This window comes from Anastrepha obliqua, chromosome 4, assembly GCF_027943255.1.
Source record: "Anastrepha obliqua isolate idAnaObli1 chromosome 4, idAnaObli1_1.0, whole genome shotgun sequence".
Classification (NCBI taxonomy): domain Eukaryota; kingdom Metazoa; phylum Arthropoda; class Insecta; order Diptera; family Tephritidae; genus Anastrepha; species Anastrepha obliqua.
Window position 1 is genome coordinate 114134671 of NC_072895.1, and position 20254 is coordinate 114154924.

The 20254-nt window shown below is 35.5% G+C and overlaps 3 protein-coding genes across 3 annotated transcripts in view; 1 reads left to right on the forward strand and 2 right to left on the reverse strand.

Annotated features, from left to right (window-relative positions):
• The window catches only part of LOC129246005 (cytochrome b5 reductase 4), a 50560-nt gene extending 49656 nt beyond the window's left edge, over window positions 1–904 (reverse strand). Inside the window, exon 1 of the mRNA XM_054884488.1 lies at window positions 752–904. The gene's annotated coding sequence lies outside the window, so the exon portion shown is untranslated. The remainder of the gene's footprint in view (window positions 1–751) is intronic.
• A 3634-nt stretch (window positions 905–4538) lies between these two features.
• LOC129246007 (parkin coregulated gene protein homolog) overlaps window positions 4539–20254 on the reverse strand; it is a 28368-nt gene continuing 12652 nt past the window's right edge. The window contains exon 5 of the mRNA XM_054884492.1: window positions 4539–4691. Coding sequence (XP_054740467.1) covers window positions 4630–4691 — 62 coding nt within the window. The 3' untranslated portion in view covers window positions 4539–4629. The remainder of the gene's footprint in view (window positions 4692–20254) is intronic.
• Window positions 6738–20245, forward strand: LOC129246009 (uncharacterized). The gene is made up of 4 exons (XM_054884496.1): window positions 6738–7197; window positions 10285–10428; window positions 10513–10648; window positions 19999–20245. The coding sequence occupies exons 1-4, from the start codon at window positions 7035–7037 to the stop codon at window positions 20081–20083; spliced, it is 528 nt and encodes a 175-aa protein (XP_054740471.1). The 5' UTR covers window positions 6738–7034; the 3' UTR covers window positions 20084–20245.

Here is a 20254-nt window from a genome sequence, read left to right on the forward strand (position 1 = left end):
AATTTAAAGATTTGATTGTCAAAATTTCAATGAGAATGTAAGCGAACAAGTAAGGCAACAATTAAGAAACCGGGGGCTTCGGCAATCAAATAAGCAAATGGCAAAAAACAAGAAATTAACTGCTATAGCGAAGTCACCTTCTATGAATTCGTTTTACCTGAAATCAACCGAAGCGGCGAATTGACTGATACGAGCATTGCCAGATATGCACTGGCGTCGTCATTTTGAATAATTTTCGCACTTATTGGCGATTGTACTAATGAATGACGATTTGATACCACACTTCGTCATATGCCGACTAGGGTAACCGGATCTCATAGAGGGTGAAAAATGTCGGAATTTTGTTCGTCGTTAACCCGCGCCGCTCGTCGCTCACAGTTCGAAAAAATCCGAATCCAATCCAGTCAAAAACATTGACTGCTTTCTACAATTCTTAACATTATTATGCTAATTTCATTATATGTGTTTTTAATGCAATTTAATTACTAGCACTTTTAATTGCATTTTTTTATAGTTATAATTAATATATTGGCATTTGAAGACAAATTATATATGTATATCTTTCAGGAAACAAGACATTTTATATAAGCCAGGGTGGCAACACTCTATGCGAAAGGAACCAAAACAAAAACGAAGTTGGCGAATGTTCTGCGGTTGCTTCTCGTTAACCGCGAGATAAAAAAAACCGGAGTGAAGGAAAGGAAAGGTATTGAAAAAGTATATTTTCAAGGTAAGAGTGATGGAAACTTACCGGACTTTTTATTTTATTTCCAATATTATTTGAAGTATTTTTGCACTGAATTCCTCAAATATACACACCTCAATTAGTAAATATCACTGCACTTTATAAAAATTTCACAAATGTGGGAAACAAATCTATAACAGCTGTTGTAACGAATTCGCCGCAGAAAAGAGAGACAGCAGAGTTGCACGCCGGTCAGATATTTAACCGTGAGTGAAGTAAGTAAGATTGTTATTAAGGGGTTGGGGTAGTCAGAGGCCCGAAAAAATTATGATTTTCAATAATTTTTTTTTGCTAGTAAATTGCTTTATTTTACAAAAATAAAAACATAGCATTAATACATCATGTTTCGAATTGACTTTAGAATAAATAAAAAAAAAATTAATAATTGTAAAAGTTATCGCTGTTTGTGTGGAGTCCGTTTCTCCAGAAGTCTCTTGCGGTGATCATCACAAGACCTTGGAGATGCATCTAAAATCAATCACACAAGAGAAATTAGTTTTGCTAATAGATAATCTTGTGTCTGGTCGAAGTTTTTGTTTTTGTTTTTTGTTTTCAAAATTAACAATATGGCGGCCTCAGGAAATATTTTTCAGATTTTCGGGAATAAAGCCGACCGCTATCTGTTTAAAAAAATCGAAATTTGTAAAAAAAAACTATTTCGATCAGGCACGAGTTTTTTATGTTTTTCAAAAGCAGTATAAATTTCATTGAAAACTACCAAACGGTTTTTAAGTTACAGTGATCACCAGTTCAAAAAACATAGTTTTGAGAAAAACGCATTTAAAGTTTTACTATCGAGCTCCGCAGCGCCTGAGCGCTCTTTGTTAATTGTTGAATAACTCGTAAAGTATTTGTCGGATTCACTTCAAATTTTCAGATAATATTTTTAAATATAATATTTTAAGAAAGTGCAAACAAAAATTCCCAATTTTTTGAAAATTCTGTTTACCTCTAACGCCTTAAAGAAGAACCAGAAAATAATGCTGATACGGTTATAATTTTCGAAAATAGCCTAGAGAAACGGCGGCGTTAATCGGGATTAATGGCCCAGCAATTCTGATTAAAATTGAGGAGAATTGTGACAGACGGTTGTTATGCGGATTAGTGAACAACTGATTTGTTTATTGGATAGTTTTGTTATTAAAAGATGAAACGGATATAAGCTGCACTAATACGAAAACATAGCTATTTATTAAAAAATCATAAATTGTAATTTCGCGACCTGCTCCGAAACAGTCTTTATTGTCCTTTTCCTTATAAGTTTCATTATTTTTCATTCTCAATAAACATTAACTGTAATTTTTCGACAATTTTACCATCGAAAATTCCCCTAATCGGATTAAATTATAAGAATTAAGTCTAGTTGTCAGTCTGCATTACTTGCATTTAATTACTGAAATAATTCCGAACTAAGTTTTTAATCCCGATTGACGCCACCGTCTGTCTAGACTATTGCACATGGATTCTCTCTCGCATACAAAAATATATTGTATGAGGTCAGTCCATAAGTTCGTGCGTTTTTTAAAGGTGGTTTTAAAATTAATAAAAAAGATGTTTAAAGTATTTATTAATCAATAATATATTTTCCTTCATTATTTACAATGTTTTCCCAACATTAGGCAAATTTTTAATTCCCTGCTCAAAAAAGTGTTTGTCCTTGGAGCCAAAATACGCTTCGATATCCCTTTTTATAGCTTCTTTTGAGGAGTAGTTCTTGTTAGTCATATGGGACTGAAGTCCACGGAAAAGGTGATAATCACAAGGTGCAATATCCGGAGAGTATGGTGGATACGGCATTAGCTCCCATCCGAGCTCGTTCAGTTTGCCTAATGTTTGCCTTGCGGTATGAGGTCCTGAGTTGTCGTGGTGAAACAAAACTTTGCGTCTATTCACTAAAGACGGTCGATTTTTTTTAAGTGCCACATTCAGGTTTGATAGCTATTGTCTGGTTTGGTTCCAGAAGTTCATAATAAACAATACCGGCCATATCTCACCAACTAGACAGGATAATCTTCTTGGGGTGAAGTCCATCTCTCAACCGACCCGGTTCTGGTATTTCATCTTTATCTAACCATTGGCGTTTGCGAACAGGATTATTGTAAAGGACCCATTTTTCATTACCAGTAACGAAACGGTTCAAAAATCTTTCATTTTCAAGCCGTTACTGCAGTTGAGAACACATATTAACTCTCTGCTGAAGGTTAGCGACGGAAAGTCTATGCGGAACCCATTTTCCCAGCTTTGAAACCCTTCCCAACTGAACCAGGTGCCTGTGAACTGTTCCATGCGATGAATTTAACCTCTGAGCTATCAGCTTCCACGAGTTCGAGCAAGCCGTCGGAGTTAAAGACTTCAGGGCGACCAGCGCGCGGGGCATCCTCCACGTCGCAGTTACCACTTCGACATTTTAAAAATCACTTTTGCGAAGTCCTTACACTCGCGATATCCTCTCCGTGAACAGTGTTTATTTCTGCAGCAGCAGGTGTTGCATTTTTACCACTTTTATAAAAAAAATACAAAATACGCGTTCGAAGACTCCATTTTATTTTTTAACAACACGTGCTTCTATCCGCGATTAAAATCACTTGTTGAATGCACAATATATCAAAGAAAATATTAATAGTTGCGTTATATTCCGCGAATAATTTTTGGTATGCAAAAATCGTACAAAAGTGAAATTATGGGTAAAATACGGACGAACTTATGGACTGTCCTGATACTTAATGTCTAGCGTAAAATGAAGCGTAATACGGCAACATTCCTAGAGAAATTAAAATAAGTACAATAACTAAAAGTCTTTTATTTTCGGTATATGAATAGACAGACTAAAATTCGTAGTACGTGCCACGTTTTTTCCTATAAATGGAAAACATTTTATGTTGCCTTCAAATAATTAATGGTTTTATGAGACTTTTTTTAGGGTAGAAATGAAGTCAGTGATTTTCCATTGTTTGTCCAAAGCCAGCCGCTATTATAAATAAACATTTTTATCAGTTTAAGATTGGAATCGATTCCTTCCCTTTTGACTGCTATGCCACACATAGAGACACTTGGTTACAATAGCAACAAAAAATAAGTGACAAATTTCCAAACTCTTTAGAAATAAATGTCCAACAGATACCAGTAAAAAACAAGCTTTTTTGTGTTTAAGGGTTTCTGCTTTTTAAATCAGAAATAGCAATTCAATTACAAATACAAAAATTAACAAACATTTCTTATTTAGAATCTTCCTGCACTAAACCTCTTATCCTTCTAAAAATGTATGATGCAATATTTACTTGATATTTCATTAAATTTGCTTTTCTGATTCGAAAATTATCTGGTTATAAAATGTGTTTTTGCTTAGTATTGCAATGAAATTGTTTAATATTTTGTCTGTCTTTCGCCAAGGGGGTCACACATGGAGTACAAGAGATTTGTTTTTAACGCAAAATATCATTTTTTCATGTTTTGCACTCTAAATCTAATCAAAATGAAAAATGATAGAAAAGTAAATAATACGGCTTCTAAATATATTTCATTATATTAATAAAAAAATTAAATATACTTATGTAAATATGTATTACACTGTACAACAACTGAAACCAACCCTGAAAGTAGAAAACGAAAAATTAATTCGCCTTGTTTTATTCTGTGCTTCTAAATATATTTTATTATATTAATAAAAAATTAAATATACTTATGTAAATATGTATTACACTGTACAACAACTGAAACCAACCCTGAAAGTAGAAAACGAAAAATTAATTCGCCTTGTTTTATTCTGTGCTGACAGCCACATGGACCCAGCGAGAGAAAAAAACAAATCAGCTGATTTACTCACACCACCTTTAATAGATTCGCCTTGCTTTCTAGTAATAAAAAACTTGATGGAATTGTAAAAGTTAGCTTGATTTTTTACGAACTCCTAAAGTGGAAAATTTGATTGAAGTATATGCGTGAATGTCTGAAATGAAAGATTAAGTCATATTCAGCAAAATTCAATTTAGTGGGCCGTAAAAAAAGTTCGAGCTCCATCCATCGGGTGTTTTATTATATATGTATGTATATAATTGGCGCTTACACCCTTTTTTTGGGTGTTTGGCCGAGGTCCTCCTCCTATTTGTGGCGTGCGCCTACTGTTTTAAGCCAACCCCGAACGGCAGATATTTTTTATAAGGAGCTTTTTCATATAAACGAGTGTTTTATTACTGGATATTTTTAGAAAATATTAACGAACGGCAGATATTTTTTATAAGGAGCTTTTTCTTATAAACGAGTGTTTTATTACTGGATATTTTTAGAAAATTTAACGTAGTTGGGGGTGGTTTTAGCTGCATATACATATGTGCATATGTAGAAATGTATGCATGTACAAATGAACACGCAGCTCTCATTACACATCTAACCTCGGCCTCTTGTCACGTAGCATGACTTAATCCAGTCTATGCGTCTTGCATACATATTTACTTAGAATTGTAAATGTACAAATGAACTATTAATTTCATGCCTTAGAAATTTTGTGTATTTGTTTTTACATGTTCTTCAGCACAGCACTATACATATACATATGTACATACATGCTCACGCATTAAATGATAGACTCTGAAAATCGACTCAGCGTTATCAGTGAAATATGTATGTATTTCATTTGTTTTATTTCAAGTTATTTAAATTTTTTATGCTTTTGCGTTTTTTCGCCGGCTGCAATAAACATCGTGAAAAAACAACAACTGTCTGCCAATTTTATGACGAGTTCACCATTGAGCGTGTTTTGTTTTAATATCTCTGCTTTAATATTTTTCACCAGGTTCATTTAACCTAATAGGTTCGGTGACAGTACTTTGTTTCTATTTGGAAGTTGTTTTCTGAAATCTGTTAATACAAATGTACATAGACTTCATTATTACATTGTGTTACACACATATACATACATATGTTTATTAAACGAGTAGCCGTAACGTTCTCTCTCTCATTTGAAATCTTACTTTACTTTCGCTTGAACAGTGCAACTCTGATTTGAACCCACACGCATTTTCAAATGAATTGAAAGTGCGTTTATTTTCTCTTAACTTTCATCATCTATAGTATTATTTTAAAACATGGCGCTTATTCTGACTAAACTACAATATGTACAGATATGAAATATATATCAAAAGAAAGGTTTTAATGAGCATATTTCCGGAAAATTATAAAAATAAAATTGGTTAATTTGTTCCTGAAATATTTGCGTGTTATATGCTTAAGTTCTTACATATTACATCTGAATAAAAATATACACTTTTCTAATCGTCATAACTTTTAATATATAAAAGTGTCACATATGCTATTTACTTTCCGTGGGAAAAAAGCCCACCCGATTTTCGGGGGTCACATACTAGTTAACTATTATTATTAAGATAAAATTTGCCTATAAAAGTTCTTTGGAGTAGTTAATTGAGAGAAATTTACAAGGTGCAGACACCAAGTAGCGAGCGCAATGCAATGTACAGTTTTATTTGTAAAGTACTTGTATGAACAATGTAACTGTAAATAGGTAACTGTTGTTATTATCAATATCAAGTATTTATAGACTTGTGTGCAACGTGATCTTCGCCACATTCCTTATGGCTACTAAAATAGAAAAGCGCCATTAGTAGACTACATCAAAATAAGTGAACATAGTTTTCTTCTTATTTTAATTTCAAAGTGCAAAATAAAAGTAATCAACTCTATACTCCACAGATAAGGAGTCATGGCTTGGGTGCTTGCTACATACATACATACACATGCATGCATATGATTTCTATTACATATAAATCTTATAAGTAGATTATACAGCTCATCTTATTGGTAGTGCTCTCCATAAGCTTCTATTTAATAAGAGCACTAATAGCATCGCTACTGACAATCGCCCCTACTCAGACGGTGTTTATCGCCTTTAAATATGTATATATGTAGGTACTATTTGCGTCATCGCCATAGCCGATCAACGAATTAAAACACACGATCAGTGTACTTATAAATCGAAGCCGCATCCTGCCAATAAAATCAGTTCAGTTTGGAACACCTCAATAGTTGAACGCATTCTTTCTGTTTTCATACGAATTTCTTGCAAGTGCATACAAATGTATGACCGGTCATTTGTCAAATTTGTTACATTAGCCGCCAAAGTGCTTATTTGCTTGTAGTAAAGCATTGTGATTAAATTAAAGCACATAAATAAGTGCATTTCAGTGTTGAATTCAAGTTAAAAAAAAAAAAAAAAAGTTATCCCTCAGCGGAACAAGGCTATACTATTTTGTTATTGTATTGAACTAAAAACGCTTGAATGGTGGTAATAAGAAGCGCCGAATATCCAAACCAGCTGTCAAATTTACAAAGAGAGCGAAATTGCTTACAAGACTTATTAAAAAGTGACTTTACAGTTCAAAACGATTTGAATTTTGGTGATAAGCGCATTATTTGTGATCTGCTACTAAAAACTTGTGAAGGTATGTGTAAACTTATTTTTGAGTTGATAAGTGGAAAAATAAATTTGTGAAATTAAGGCAAACAATTTTTTTGTTTGTTTGTGTACTCGTATAAGTGAAGGGGGAAAAATTTTGTTAAAAGTAATAAAACGAACAATATTTTTACCAACAAATAAAGTTATATTAAAAAACAAGAAGCAAATTTGCAGAATTAATCCAATACAAATCGGAATGAAATCTAGATCGAAAACAAAAAAAAAACAAAGCGGGTATAATGTGCCCCTGCTAAAATTTCATATCTGTTTTGAAAATATTTTGAATTTAACACACAGATTCATGCAAATAATAATTTGGCTTGTTATTGTTGTTGTAATGCTTCTAAAAAAGTTTCCAGATACTCTCACGGGGCAAAACGGCGTGTTTTTAAGAATTTCGTTTAACAATACAGATTGTGTTGAGGCAATCTCCTATTGAAAATACCACATTGAAGCAATATTTTTCTAATTTTTCTTTGCAAAATATTGCACATTGCGCAAGTGATAGTGAATCTCGGTACTTTTCGGTCTAACTCATCTGAAAAACAATGAAAATGCACTTGTTGAGGCAAATATTTCGCGAGTTAGTCCTACTCAATTTTTCGTAGCTCCTAGAAGCCAGAAAACTGGATTTCGCTTCATAATTATTAAAAAATAAATATGCTTCATATATACCTGGTAATTTGTATGAAAAAGTACTGTGCAAAATTTTAAAACGTTTGGTAGAGTAGATTTATTTAGTTAACGCGAACACCGACTTCTAAAATAAGAAGTTTCAGAAAAACTTTTTACATTCGAGCAGGTATAGAAACACAGCCTGAGTTACGCTCGAAAACTCATAACTTGTTAAATTTTGAACTGAATGACTTGAAACGACGACAGTCGGTTCTATGTCCGCGAAACAACCCGAATTTACTATATACATACATACATATCCGGCCAAGGACTGTCGCTCCAGCAGCACTCCCCGTACATGCATGGTGAATGTTTTTGCTGCTACAACAACAGCAGCAACAAAAGCTACACAATATTCATTAGATTTTATAATTTATTTAAAAAAATTAAAAAAAGTTGTAATACCTGTAAAAATACTTGTAATAATAATCAACTCACACTCTAAACTACTGGAAAAACGATTTTAGGAGTTTACATGTGTTTATAGGAAGTCTTGTTTACTTAACAGCCTTGATAAAACAAAAATCCCATGATGGTAATGCGAAATATTTTTTAAGTTTTTTGCCAATTAACAATTACCAGTTTGTCACATCTGCAATGCATAAAGTGAATACTATTGTTAATAGCTAATAATAAATTAATATTAATATAACCTGGGAAATTATGCTAGAGAGGTTTGATATGCTAAACCTATTATAAATCGTATGAAATAAAGCAGCGTTAAGCAAATATGGCTGGCATTTAAGCTTGAAGATGAAATAGAGAACTACCAAATACGAAGGCTTAATCTTTTTACAGTCCTCATTGATTCTTATGTAGTTTGTAGTATGTATTACTTATATATTTAGCAATTTTTAAATTTATATGTTTATGTTAACCCCTCTTACTTTTTCAAGTTTATCAATTGCGGGGCTTCACCCAAGTGACCCCTACTTTTAAATTTAGATTTTTAGCCTTTTATGCGATTAATATAATATTTAATTTATTGTAGCAATATGATTTCCTAGTTAGTGAGATAGAAATTGATTTATTTTGACAAACCATTGTTTGGTGAAAGTTCTTTACTGAGTGATGAATTTGTTCTTTCTAAAATTCTATTGCTGTTGTTGTAGCAGCCTAAACATTCCCCATACATACGGGGAGTGCTGCTGGAGTGACGGTCCTTGGCCGGATATACATAAATCCGAGTCGTTTCGGTAACGTAGAACCGACTGGCGTGTTCTAAAATTCTATTCCGGTCACACGCTTCCAGACATGCTGGAGTTCAAAATAAAATTCTGATTAGAATATGTAGCTGCACTCTAACAACCAACTATCCACTATACTCAAGTATATCGTGATCTTCTCTTTAATGAAATTAAACCAATCTATTTTTCTTTGTTACATAACAACAACAATTTACATTTTGACTCTCACTATTAGTTTTTAAGCTCATATTTGCTAACTAAGTAGTAAGAATTATGTAACCTTGGTAATAAAGCTACCTTCGAAAAGGACATATTGTTATTATATAAAGTACCTACATAGAAGAAGAAGAACCTAGAGGAAGAATTCAGTTATTGAAGAAGCTATGCAGCTTCGAGATATTCCACGTACGTTCAAGGTAGAGAGCACGTATAAATGTGCTTATTATGTTTTGTGTTTTACTATCAGCATTTTGCCCCTGCCATGTGGGAGTTCCATGGATAAACGTTTTCAAGACTTAGTTGAGCCTCCGGTATACAGGATGTGACTGCTTTTCCTAGGTTAGTTACGCTTTTATCCCAATCGCATTTCTTTGGTTACTTCGGCAGATGGCGGTAGTTATTTTCTATTAGCTTGATATGAGTAGAAAACAGCGCTTATTTCTTGAAAATGATACGCAGAGGATGCCAAGGGCGACGGGCATTTCTTTGGATAAAATATGCACATACAAACACTTGTTGCCACATAATTAAGTCACTCCAACTTTTTACAATATTCCCAATATTTGTATAGTGAAATATTTTTTAACATCTTTTTTCTTAATTGCATTGCTAAGTAGATAAATCTTATAAATCCAAGTTCTAAATTTTGTTCAAAATTAACACAAATTTCAAAAATTATTATCAAAATTTTCAACTTTTATGCAACTTCTGAGCATTCAGCATTATAGCCCATTCCATTTTAGCAATTTTTATTTTTATTTCTTTTTCTCATACGGTATTGAGCCTTTTCGGCCATATAAAACACTTCTGAACATGCGATTTCTGTATAAGTAAATATAGCATTTGCATATGCACTTATTTATTTTTTCAATTTTAAAAATGAGTTCAATAGCTTCTTTTCGAAGATAATTATTCGTTAAGACTGTCAAAGACCTTGTAGACTATGTAATTTAATCTTGCATTATTTTGATCTTTCTCATTTCCACTTACAGACTGCACAAAAATGGCCGCTTTGCCGCAAGGAGCATTTGCCGCATGTAAATTGCGGGAATTACGTGATAGAGATTTATTGGTTGCTCGCTTGAAGAGTCATACCGAGAGAGGGGAAGCCAAAAATATTAATACCAATAAGAAATGTGAGTTGAAAGCTTTTATGTGATCACACATACATGCATGCATAGGCACGAAAACCATGGAATTGATTTTTTATTCACATACAGTGACTGAATATACGCCGGCCAAGTATAATGATAAGTTGATGAATTCAATTTGGGGCTTTTACAATCGTTACTCCCCTCACAACATAAAAGGCAACGAGTACGAATCTACGCAGAAGGACTATATTATGCAACAGCAGTAAGTATAAATTGATTTTTGAAATTTTTGTTATTTTTAAGGAATAAATTGAAGGTTAGCCTACAGAAATTAGGCAAAACTAAGCAACTAGAGAAAAAAGAGTGCTATGAACAAAATTTTTTAATATAAATTATTTAGTTCAAATTAAATGCTCTAAGCTTCATTTATTTGCATTTTGAAAACTATAAGTTTTTATTTTTTAATCTGAGTAAAAATATTTATAAAAAAAGCCAAAAAAGCCTTTAAAGCCATTTTTTAATTAGTTTTGAGTGAAGTAAGATTTCCACATTTCATTTTTAACTAATTTTTAAATATAAATTACTAGCGACCCGCACCGTCTTCGCACGGGTGCACAGCCGATACTAAATATATCTCTATTAGAACTAACTAAAGGACCGCCCGCAAAGCGCTAACTAAGTCTTGCTCCCGGCAAAAGTGTTCACTTCTGCCTGCAGTGCCGCAGTGCAACCTGTTGTTTTAGGATACATAACTAAATTATTGTAGAGCTTCTCTATAAACAACATTTGACGTTAAATTATTTTCAGCTAACAAAATATACTGATGGTCGGGAGCCCCGACCCCATGCGTAAAACATTCTTTTCGTAAATCAATTCCTACTAATTTGAATGTTTGGCCTTGTGATTTGTTTATCGTTAGTGCGAAAGAAATTTTTACTGGAAATTGGAGCCTTTTGAAAGGTATTGGCAAATCAGTAGGGATCATGGGTATTCTTGGTATATGAGCTAATTCACCAGCTGCAGGGCCGGTGATAATCTTCGCTACTATTAAATTATCTTTTAGCTCCTTGATAAGAAGTCTCGTACCATTGCACATGTTGGGGGGGCTCAAATTTCTGAGAAGCATTATCGGCGTGCCAACTTTTAACGATAGTTCATGAGGTGGTAGCCCAGCGGGGTTCAGGGAATTTAAAAATTCCTGGGGGTAGTGCACTGCGTCCTCGATGTTAGTGACGGTGTCTATGGATTTATAGCACTTAACTTCACCCGGTACTTTCTGCATAATTAAATTGTTTATTTCGTTGACTGTTTCATTCCTGGGAGAAACTATTGCTCTACCACACAGCCAACGAAAATCATTTTGATCTAAGTTTTCGATGTCAGGATATATAGCATCTATCAGACTATCTAAATTATGGACTATTTGGCCTAGAGACTCATCCAAAGTAACCGCATAATCGGTGCCCAAATTTAAAGATGGAAAAATTCCTTCTCCAAGTTTCAGAAGCTGTTGTGGAAAGTTACTATGCATATTTCCATGTAGATGAGCTCTCATATTGGTGCGCAAATTCAAATGTTGTACAGATGTCCAAAGGTGAGATGATTTTAAACATGCTTTCATAATATCTGCTCGCGTACCTCTGTTGACGACTAGAAGCGTTTGTCGGAAATCTCCAGCAAATACAAAAGTGATACCACCCATGACATTAGCAGAGCTTCGGAGGTCTCTTAAAGTACGGTCCACGGTCTCCACATGAGCTCTATGACTCATGGTGCATTCATCCCATATTACCAACGACGCGTCTTGCAGCAACTTACCAAGAGACCCATTTTTCCGAATAGAGCATGTAGACCGTTGATCTAAAGATACGGATAGCGGGAGTTTAAACGTAGAGTGAGCAGTTTTTCCTTCGTTCAAGAGAGTTGCAGCAATTCCTGACGAAGCAACTGCAATCGCTATCTTCCCTGATTGCCGTATCTTAGCAAGTATCAAATTTGCGAGAAAAGTCTTTCCAGTGCCTCCTGGTGCGTCCAAAAAAAATAATCTCCCCATGTTATTGATCACGCTGTCCACAATAGTATCATAAGCATGTCTTTGATCCGGTACTAATTTGGGCACATTGTCATTAACAAACGCTGTTAGATCATTTCTGCTATACTGTTGTACCATTGTGTCAATAGTATTATTCTGGGTACGAACGGGAGAAGGTAATCCAAAATCACTTAAATTTTTGTCGTTTAATTCTATAAGTTTGTTTTCAATTTCAATTAATCCTTCATTATAAACTTCAGTGAAGGGTAAAGTGTTATCCTGATTCTGTTGTCTGATCCGATATCTAATATCTTCACAGAACTGATCTTTGAAAGTATCCCATAACTTCAATGGTTCCGATGGTTGACAAAATAAAAGTATGACTACAAACAACTCCCTTAGTTTTTTTGGACACTGTGACAACGAAGCTTCGCTTAAAGTATTTCCCCAATGGTCATCGTTTTCAAGTAAACCTCGGTCACGGCATGCTGCTTGATACGTCTCTTTGACAATACCATTTACAGTTTTAAGGTATGCAAATGAGGTCGGACCGCGTACGTGGTGCAGTAGAATCCTAAGATAAAAACACTCTGATTGGGATGGATGTATCCCGTAGACTCTACCTAAAGCGGCATCTTTTTTTATCCCCGGATGTCCAACTACATCTTCACCACGCCTCCTTCTAGTGAATTTATTATTTGCCCATGTATAGTATTGCGGGACTTCATGATACAGAAGCGTTTTCGCAAATTCATCTTCATTACAGAGAGAAAAAAATGCCAGTAATGTGGTATTGCGTGGGTTTTGGACAATTCGATGAGCTGTCCCTGGTGTAAAATACACCCTTTGACCGTTCTCTAGATGAACGGCCAAATGCACTACAGTAAGATGCCGCTCGTGAATAGGAAATTCAAATAAGCGCCAGACAGCTTCAGATGTGCTTATGTACCTTCCATTTAAATAGTTTTCGACCTCATCGTGTGGGTTTCTAAGGCTAAAAGTTGCCTGATCCGAACCTTTATTTATATATTTACATATATATTTAATCGCTTGGACAGTGTGGCAATACTCCACGTTTATATGAGCATTAAAAGTCTTACATAGTAGCGGGGAGTATGGAACAATCCACCTATTATCTATCGTCACCATGTTGCCCCTGAGTTGTAACGTAGTGCTCCGGCCGCCATTTTCTGTATCGCGCCTACGATAAACTGGATACCCATCCTCTCCGGTCTGGGTGTCGTTAATGAAACGCCGAGGGTATTTTTTTGTGCAGACACCGTTCTTCATGCATGGTGCAGCTAAATTATGTTCTCCGCAGGGTCCATGTACCATATTTTTAGTTATAATGTCGTGTAGTACCGGATCAATTTGTTGATCGGGTAGCTCCGCAACTATGACACTGTCGATCTCATCTGGTTGTATTTTAGTTTCTAGCCAGAACAGCAAATGACAATGAGGTAAACCGCGCTTCTGCCACTCTACACTTGCCATATAACATTTTACTTTACCGAATATCTGTTCTTTGACAAATAATTTGATGAATTTCTTCATTTTTAAATGAAACACACGTGAAATTATGTCATGACGGTCGAAAGGTCGTTGTCCTGGTAGCAGCTCTGCTTTAATTTCAGGCCATTCGGGGTTGCATGTAAAAGTGACAAATAAGTCAGGTCTACCATAATTTCGGACGTACGTCATCGCGTCCTGCGTTTTCTCGTGCATGAAACGCGGAGAACCCGTAAATGATGATGGCAATATGACATGTTGACCGATATTTGATGGGTCAACATTTGCGTCTTGATTTAAGGCATCTCTGAGATGGATGTAGTCATCAGCCGTCAGTCTTTGTTGATTCCGCGAAATATAATTTAATCTTTCCGATATCATTTTCGCCATCATGTCAACACAATATTGACTAAATAAGTCTCTGTAATAATGTAACGGATTAAAAGAGTTAGTTCTAAACATTAATCTAAATGCATAAAATTGCATACACGACACAGTTTTATTACGCGCAGAACCCTGCTGAGGAATAGTCAAATAATAACCGTCTTCACCTGTCACAAACATTACAGGATACTGTAGTGGATCATAGGACCGATGTAGCTCAGAAACTCTTTTGAGCTGTCCGTCTCTACCGTGTAAGACTATATCTCTGGGACCTTTGTCTTCATCGACCAAGAGAACGGCTACCTCGTTTACAGTAGGAGCATTGTATCTGCCTCTGTGTGCTGTCTGTGGAGTGCGATCAGAATGAATAATTAGCTTTAAATTATGTAATGAGTTAAGTTCTAAGTTTTGTTTAAAACTTCGTATATACACGTTATGATTATTCAAAGTGGTCTGTAATTCGCGAATTAAATCCATTTTTAAGGTTGGTGCGATGCTTGATCGCAATGATAACTGGTCTGCATCCGAAATAAAATATATTTGCAGGAACTGTGGGTTTTGGCCTGATGATGGTAAAAGGCTACCAATGAGATGATACACCTGTCCTTCAATTTTAAAAGTGGGCATAAAATTTCCTTCCCTGATTTCTTTTGCGCCAAACGAAGTCATTTGAAAAATACTATTGTATTTACGTATGTTTGTTAAAAAATGACCAGATAATGGATGGTTATTAGTTAAAAGATTTTTTATTGGTTGTGGCGGCTCCTGAAGGTTAGGAAGACACACTTTACCTGAAGCACAACACATACCATTAGGTTCGTCCTCCCATTTCTTGGCAGAGCAGTTAGAGCAGATCTTATTCATGACTCCGATTTGGACGGACGCTTGTTGTGAATAATCAAGCTGCGGATCATATCTGAAAGCCAGTCTGTTCCTGTTAGCTAAAATTCGATTGCGCACTCTATTTGTGGACAACTGCTGCCTCTCTGCTTGAGCTCTAAGTCGCTGCAAACGCTCGACACTCGACTCTCTTTCGCGCAACTGAGAGGTCCTTATATTTTGTTCATGAAGACGTTGGGAACGCTCCAGCCTCGACTCTCGTGCACGTAACTCAGAGGTCCTTACATTTTGTTCATGAAGACGTTGGGAACGCTCCAGCCTCGACTCTCGTGCACGTAACTCAGAGGTTCTCTGATTTTGTTCAGCAAGGCGTTGTGAACGTTCAGGTGAAGATTCTCCTATACGACGTATTTTTGCTGCTCGTGCTCGAGAACTATGTTTAGAAAGTTGAGACCTGGCTCCCCTAGGCATTTTCAAATGTTTAAGAAAATGGATATAGCGTGTAATATTCTAGCTCTGAAAAAAACTGTTGTTTAGCCCTGAAAAGAACTGTTGGTTAGCCCTGAAAAGAACTGTTTGTTAGCCCTGAAAATAACTATTGTATAGTTTATCGTGTGTAGACAACTGTTCACTGCGCGAGTGCCGAGTGCTCTGAGAAGAACATTTGCGTAGGTGTAGTTTTAAGAACAAAATCTAAAAAAAATCTCATGAAAATTATTAGACTTCGCGCACGACCGTTGCGTAGTGCTGTGCGTGTAATTGCTGTCGGGTTCTTCCCGCTAAGTGGGCGCCGCTAAAATTGCGCGCACGTGTTCGCTGTAACACGTGTTGTGTGGGAAAAACAATTGTCGTTGTGCGGGTAGCGAAGATCGCTATAATTGTGCGTGCCTGATCGGCGTAACTGAGTGTGCGAAAGACTATTGTTAAACTGCGCGTGTAATTGTCGGCGGATTCTTCCCGTTAAGTGGGCGCCGGTATAATTGCGCGGAACCGTTCGGTGTAACACGTGTTGCGTGGGAAAAACAATTATCGTTGTGCGGGTAGCGAGGAACGCTATAATTGCGCGTGCTTGTTCCGCGTAATTTCTATTGTGGGAAAAACAATTATCGTTGTGCGGGCAATTACCGGTGGGTTTATCGCGTGTAGACAACTGTTCACTGTGCGAGTGCCGAGTGTTCTGAGAAGAACTTTTGCGTAGGTGTAGTTTTAAGAACAAAATCTAAAAAAAATCTCATGAAAATTATTAGACTTCGCGCACGACCGCTGCATAGGGAGCCGGCCTCGACACTCGACTCTCGTAGGCGTACCTGAGAGTTTCTCTGATTTTGTTCAGCAAGGCGTTGTGAATGTTCAGGTGAAGATTCTCCTATACGACGTATTTTTGCTGCTCGTGCTTGAGAACTATGTTTAGAAAGTTGAGACCTGGTTCTCTTAGGCATTTTCAAATGTTTAAGAAAATGTTAATAGCGTGTAATATTCTAGCTCTGAAAAGAACTGTTGTTTAGCCCTGAAAAGAACTGTTGGTTAGCCCTGAAAAGAACTGTTTGTTAGCCCTGAAAATAACTATTGTATAGCTATGAGAAGGACTGTTGTTTAGCTCTGAGAAGAACTTTTGCGTAGGTGTAGTTTTAAGAACAAAATCTAAAAAAAATCTCATGAAAATTATTAGACTTCGCGCACGACCGCTGCGTAGGGAGCCGATCTCGCGTCTGAGCCGCGCGGGTACCTTACTCATAGATCTAAACACCCCTCTCCCGCACGCGCACCACTGGCCATGGTGACGCCCACTTCGCAATGGGCCGTGCAGCAGAAATCGTAATATTTTAATTTCACCACAACTTCAAAACCAAACGTCCAATTTTAATCATTCAAAGACCAAATATTATCAACATAAACTGTACTTATTGATGAAATAATTTCTTTTGATAAGTATTAATAGCATGAGTAAAATAAACGCGCTTAAATGTAGTCCAAAAAAAATTCAAGATTTTTAAATAAAAATGTGGTTCTTGTGCCTCACTCGACATAGATAGGTATAGTGTGTCACGGACTTTTTTGTAGATATTTATAAGATCTACAATTAATTATAACGTTTTATGGTTCTATCTTTTGTAGTTTAGGCAGCGTACGCAAAATAAGAAACTTCTTTGGTTGATTTTTTCCAGTTTGTATCCGAAAAATTCAAATATCTTACGGAACCCTATTTTTTCCAAAATAAAATATAGTCTGTGTTACTCGTGGATAATGTAGCTTTCGAATTGTTAAAGAATTTTTAAAATCGGCCCAGTAGTTTTTGAGCCTATTCATTACAACCAAACAAACAAAGTTTTCCTCTTTATAATATTAGTGTAGAAGTGTAGATACACGTCCGAAGGTTACCCGGGTCCACATTTTGACCTATATCTCGAGACCCTATCTACCAATAGGTATCCAAACAATACGGAAATCATCTTCAATACCTACTTAACAATGTGTGTAAGTTTTGTTTAATTCGGTGCAAAGACACGGCGGGTCCACGTTTTGGCATATATTTCCAGACCCTAGTCATCAATAGGTATGAAAATTACCCCGTATTAAAGCACTTATCAACAGCTTTCATTTGATACCCATATTGTACATACACAACCAAAGGTTACCCGGGTCCACGTTTTGACCTATATCTCGAGACCCCAGTCACGGAGCGGCATGAAAAATACTCTGTACTAAAGCATTCACCAACAGCTTCAATTTGATATCCATATTGTACAAAGACATTCTAGGGTCCACGTTTTGGTCTCTATCTCGAGACCCTAGTCACGGAGCGGCATGAAAAATACTCTGAACTAAAGCATTCACCAACAGCTTCCATTTGATACCCATATTGTACATACACATCCGAAGGTTACTCGGGTCCACGTTTTGACCTATATCTCGAGACCCTATCTACCAATAGGTATCCAAACTATACGGAAACCATCTTCAATACCTCCTTAACAATGTGGGTAAGTTTGGTTTAATTCGGTGCAAAGACACGGCGGGTCCACGTTTTGGCATATATTTCCAGACCCTAGTCATCATTAGGTATGAAAATTAGCCCGTATTAAAGCACTTATCAACAGCTTTCATTTGATACCCATATTGTACATACACAACCAAAGGTTACCCGGGTCCACGTTTTGACCTATATCTCGAGACCCCAGTCACGGAGCGGCATAAAAAATACTCTGTACTAAAGCATTCACCAACAGCTTTCATTTGATACCCATATTGTACATACACGTCCGAAGGTTACCCGGGTCCACGTTTTGACCTATATCTCGAGCCCTATTTCCAAAATAAAATAGAATCCATGTTACTCGTGGATAATGTAGCTTTCGTATGGTGAAAGAATTTTTAAAATCGGTCCAGTAGTTTTTGAGCCTATTCGTAACAAACAAACAAACAAAGTTTTCCTCTTTATAATATTAGTATAGATAAAGAAAACAAAATCTTAAAATTTTTCGATTTATTAATTATTTAAAGCTAGTAATTATAAATATTTCTTAAAGTTTGTCATCAAATAATTAAAAAATAATGATATTTACTTTCCTTTTTGGTAAAAGTGGCAATTTACTCTTTTAATATTTAATAAAGTTAAAACAAAAAATGAAAAGTTTTCATATTTTTTATGGGAGTTAATTAGGTATTTCTTTTAATAAGATTTAAAAAAAATATTCCAAATTCTCAACTTTTTTTGGAATTTGATTGCTACTTTCCGGGCCAACCTAATCATTGACGGGAACTTTTAAATAGTTAGTCTGAAATTCTAAAACTAGAAATTAAAGAAAACGGAAGTAATTTTAGATTTCGCATCTTTTGAAAATAAATTCTGAAACCATTGCACGGATTAAAATAGAAGTCAACGGTATAGGTGCAGCTGAGTCAGTTTATACGATAGTCAAAATATTTAATTTAAGATAGAAGGGTGTTTTTTTAGCTGCATAAGAGCTATCGATATCGATAACTATCGTTTGACAGCTGAGAATAAATGTGCTAGCGGAATTCATAGAGCACTGGGGGCATCATTGGTGCATTTTTCTTTAGAAATGAGGAAGGAGATGCCTTTGCAATGAAGGGCGAGCGCTATCGAGCTATGCTGACTGAATTTTCGTTTTCAAAAGTGAATCAGTTAAACATCGACGGCATTTGGCGCGACTTCCCATACAGCACTCTCAACAATCGATTTATTACAACATTCAAGCTAACCATTGACGCCATACGGCCAGATTTATTGGAAAAAGTAGTCAAAAATTAGGTTGATCGAATGGACCAAGTACCTCGTAGACGCGGCGGTCATAAGCCGGATATCATATTAAAAAAATCAATGGCATGAAATTATCTACGAGATTATAATAAAAAAATAATGCTAAGATTATTTCTGTTTTCCTTTATTATTATAAATTCTCAAGCGCCTAAAAAAACACCTGATACAAGCTGCCGCAAATTAATCACCCTATTGGAAGATTTATAATTTTTGCAAATGGCGTCGTACGGCAATCATATTTGATACTTGTGAAATAAACAGTTGCAGTATACAAACAAACAAGCAATGGAGCGCGTAAAGGTCAAAATAAAAATTTCCATCACTCAAAATAATTTGTTTTATTTAGTAAAAAGTTATTCAAAAACAAAAATCTTAGAAAATGTTCGTTATTATTGTAAATATTCATAGAAACCTTCGTAGCAATATAAAGTTTTAAGTTTCTCCATTTTTTTGTTTTCTGGGGAAAAATATTTTATGTGCGCAATGTTACTGTTATTCATAATACTATTTTAGTTGTTGTACGTAAATTCCTTTCATCTAATATTGTCTTATATATCTCTTTCAGCATTGCTGTTGCTTCCTATGCCATTGCTGAAGAGTTAGCAATGGGCCTCCGCTCCGGCAAGGAGTGGGACTTACGTGAGAAGTGAAGGCAATTTATACAGTTATTGTACAACAACTTACGAAATTTTTTATATATGCTGAAATATACACGTTTATTATTTTATATTTATGAATATTCAATTATTCAATGGCAAAAAAATTAATAAAATTAATAACAAATGCATTTATAAAGAAATAAAATAAAAATGAAAAAATAT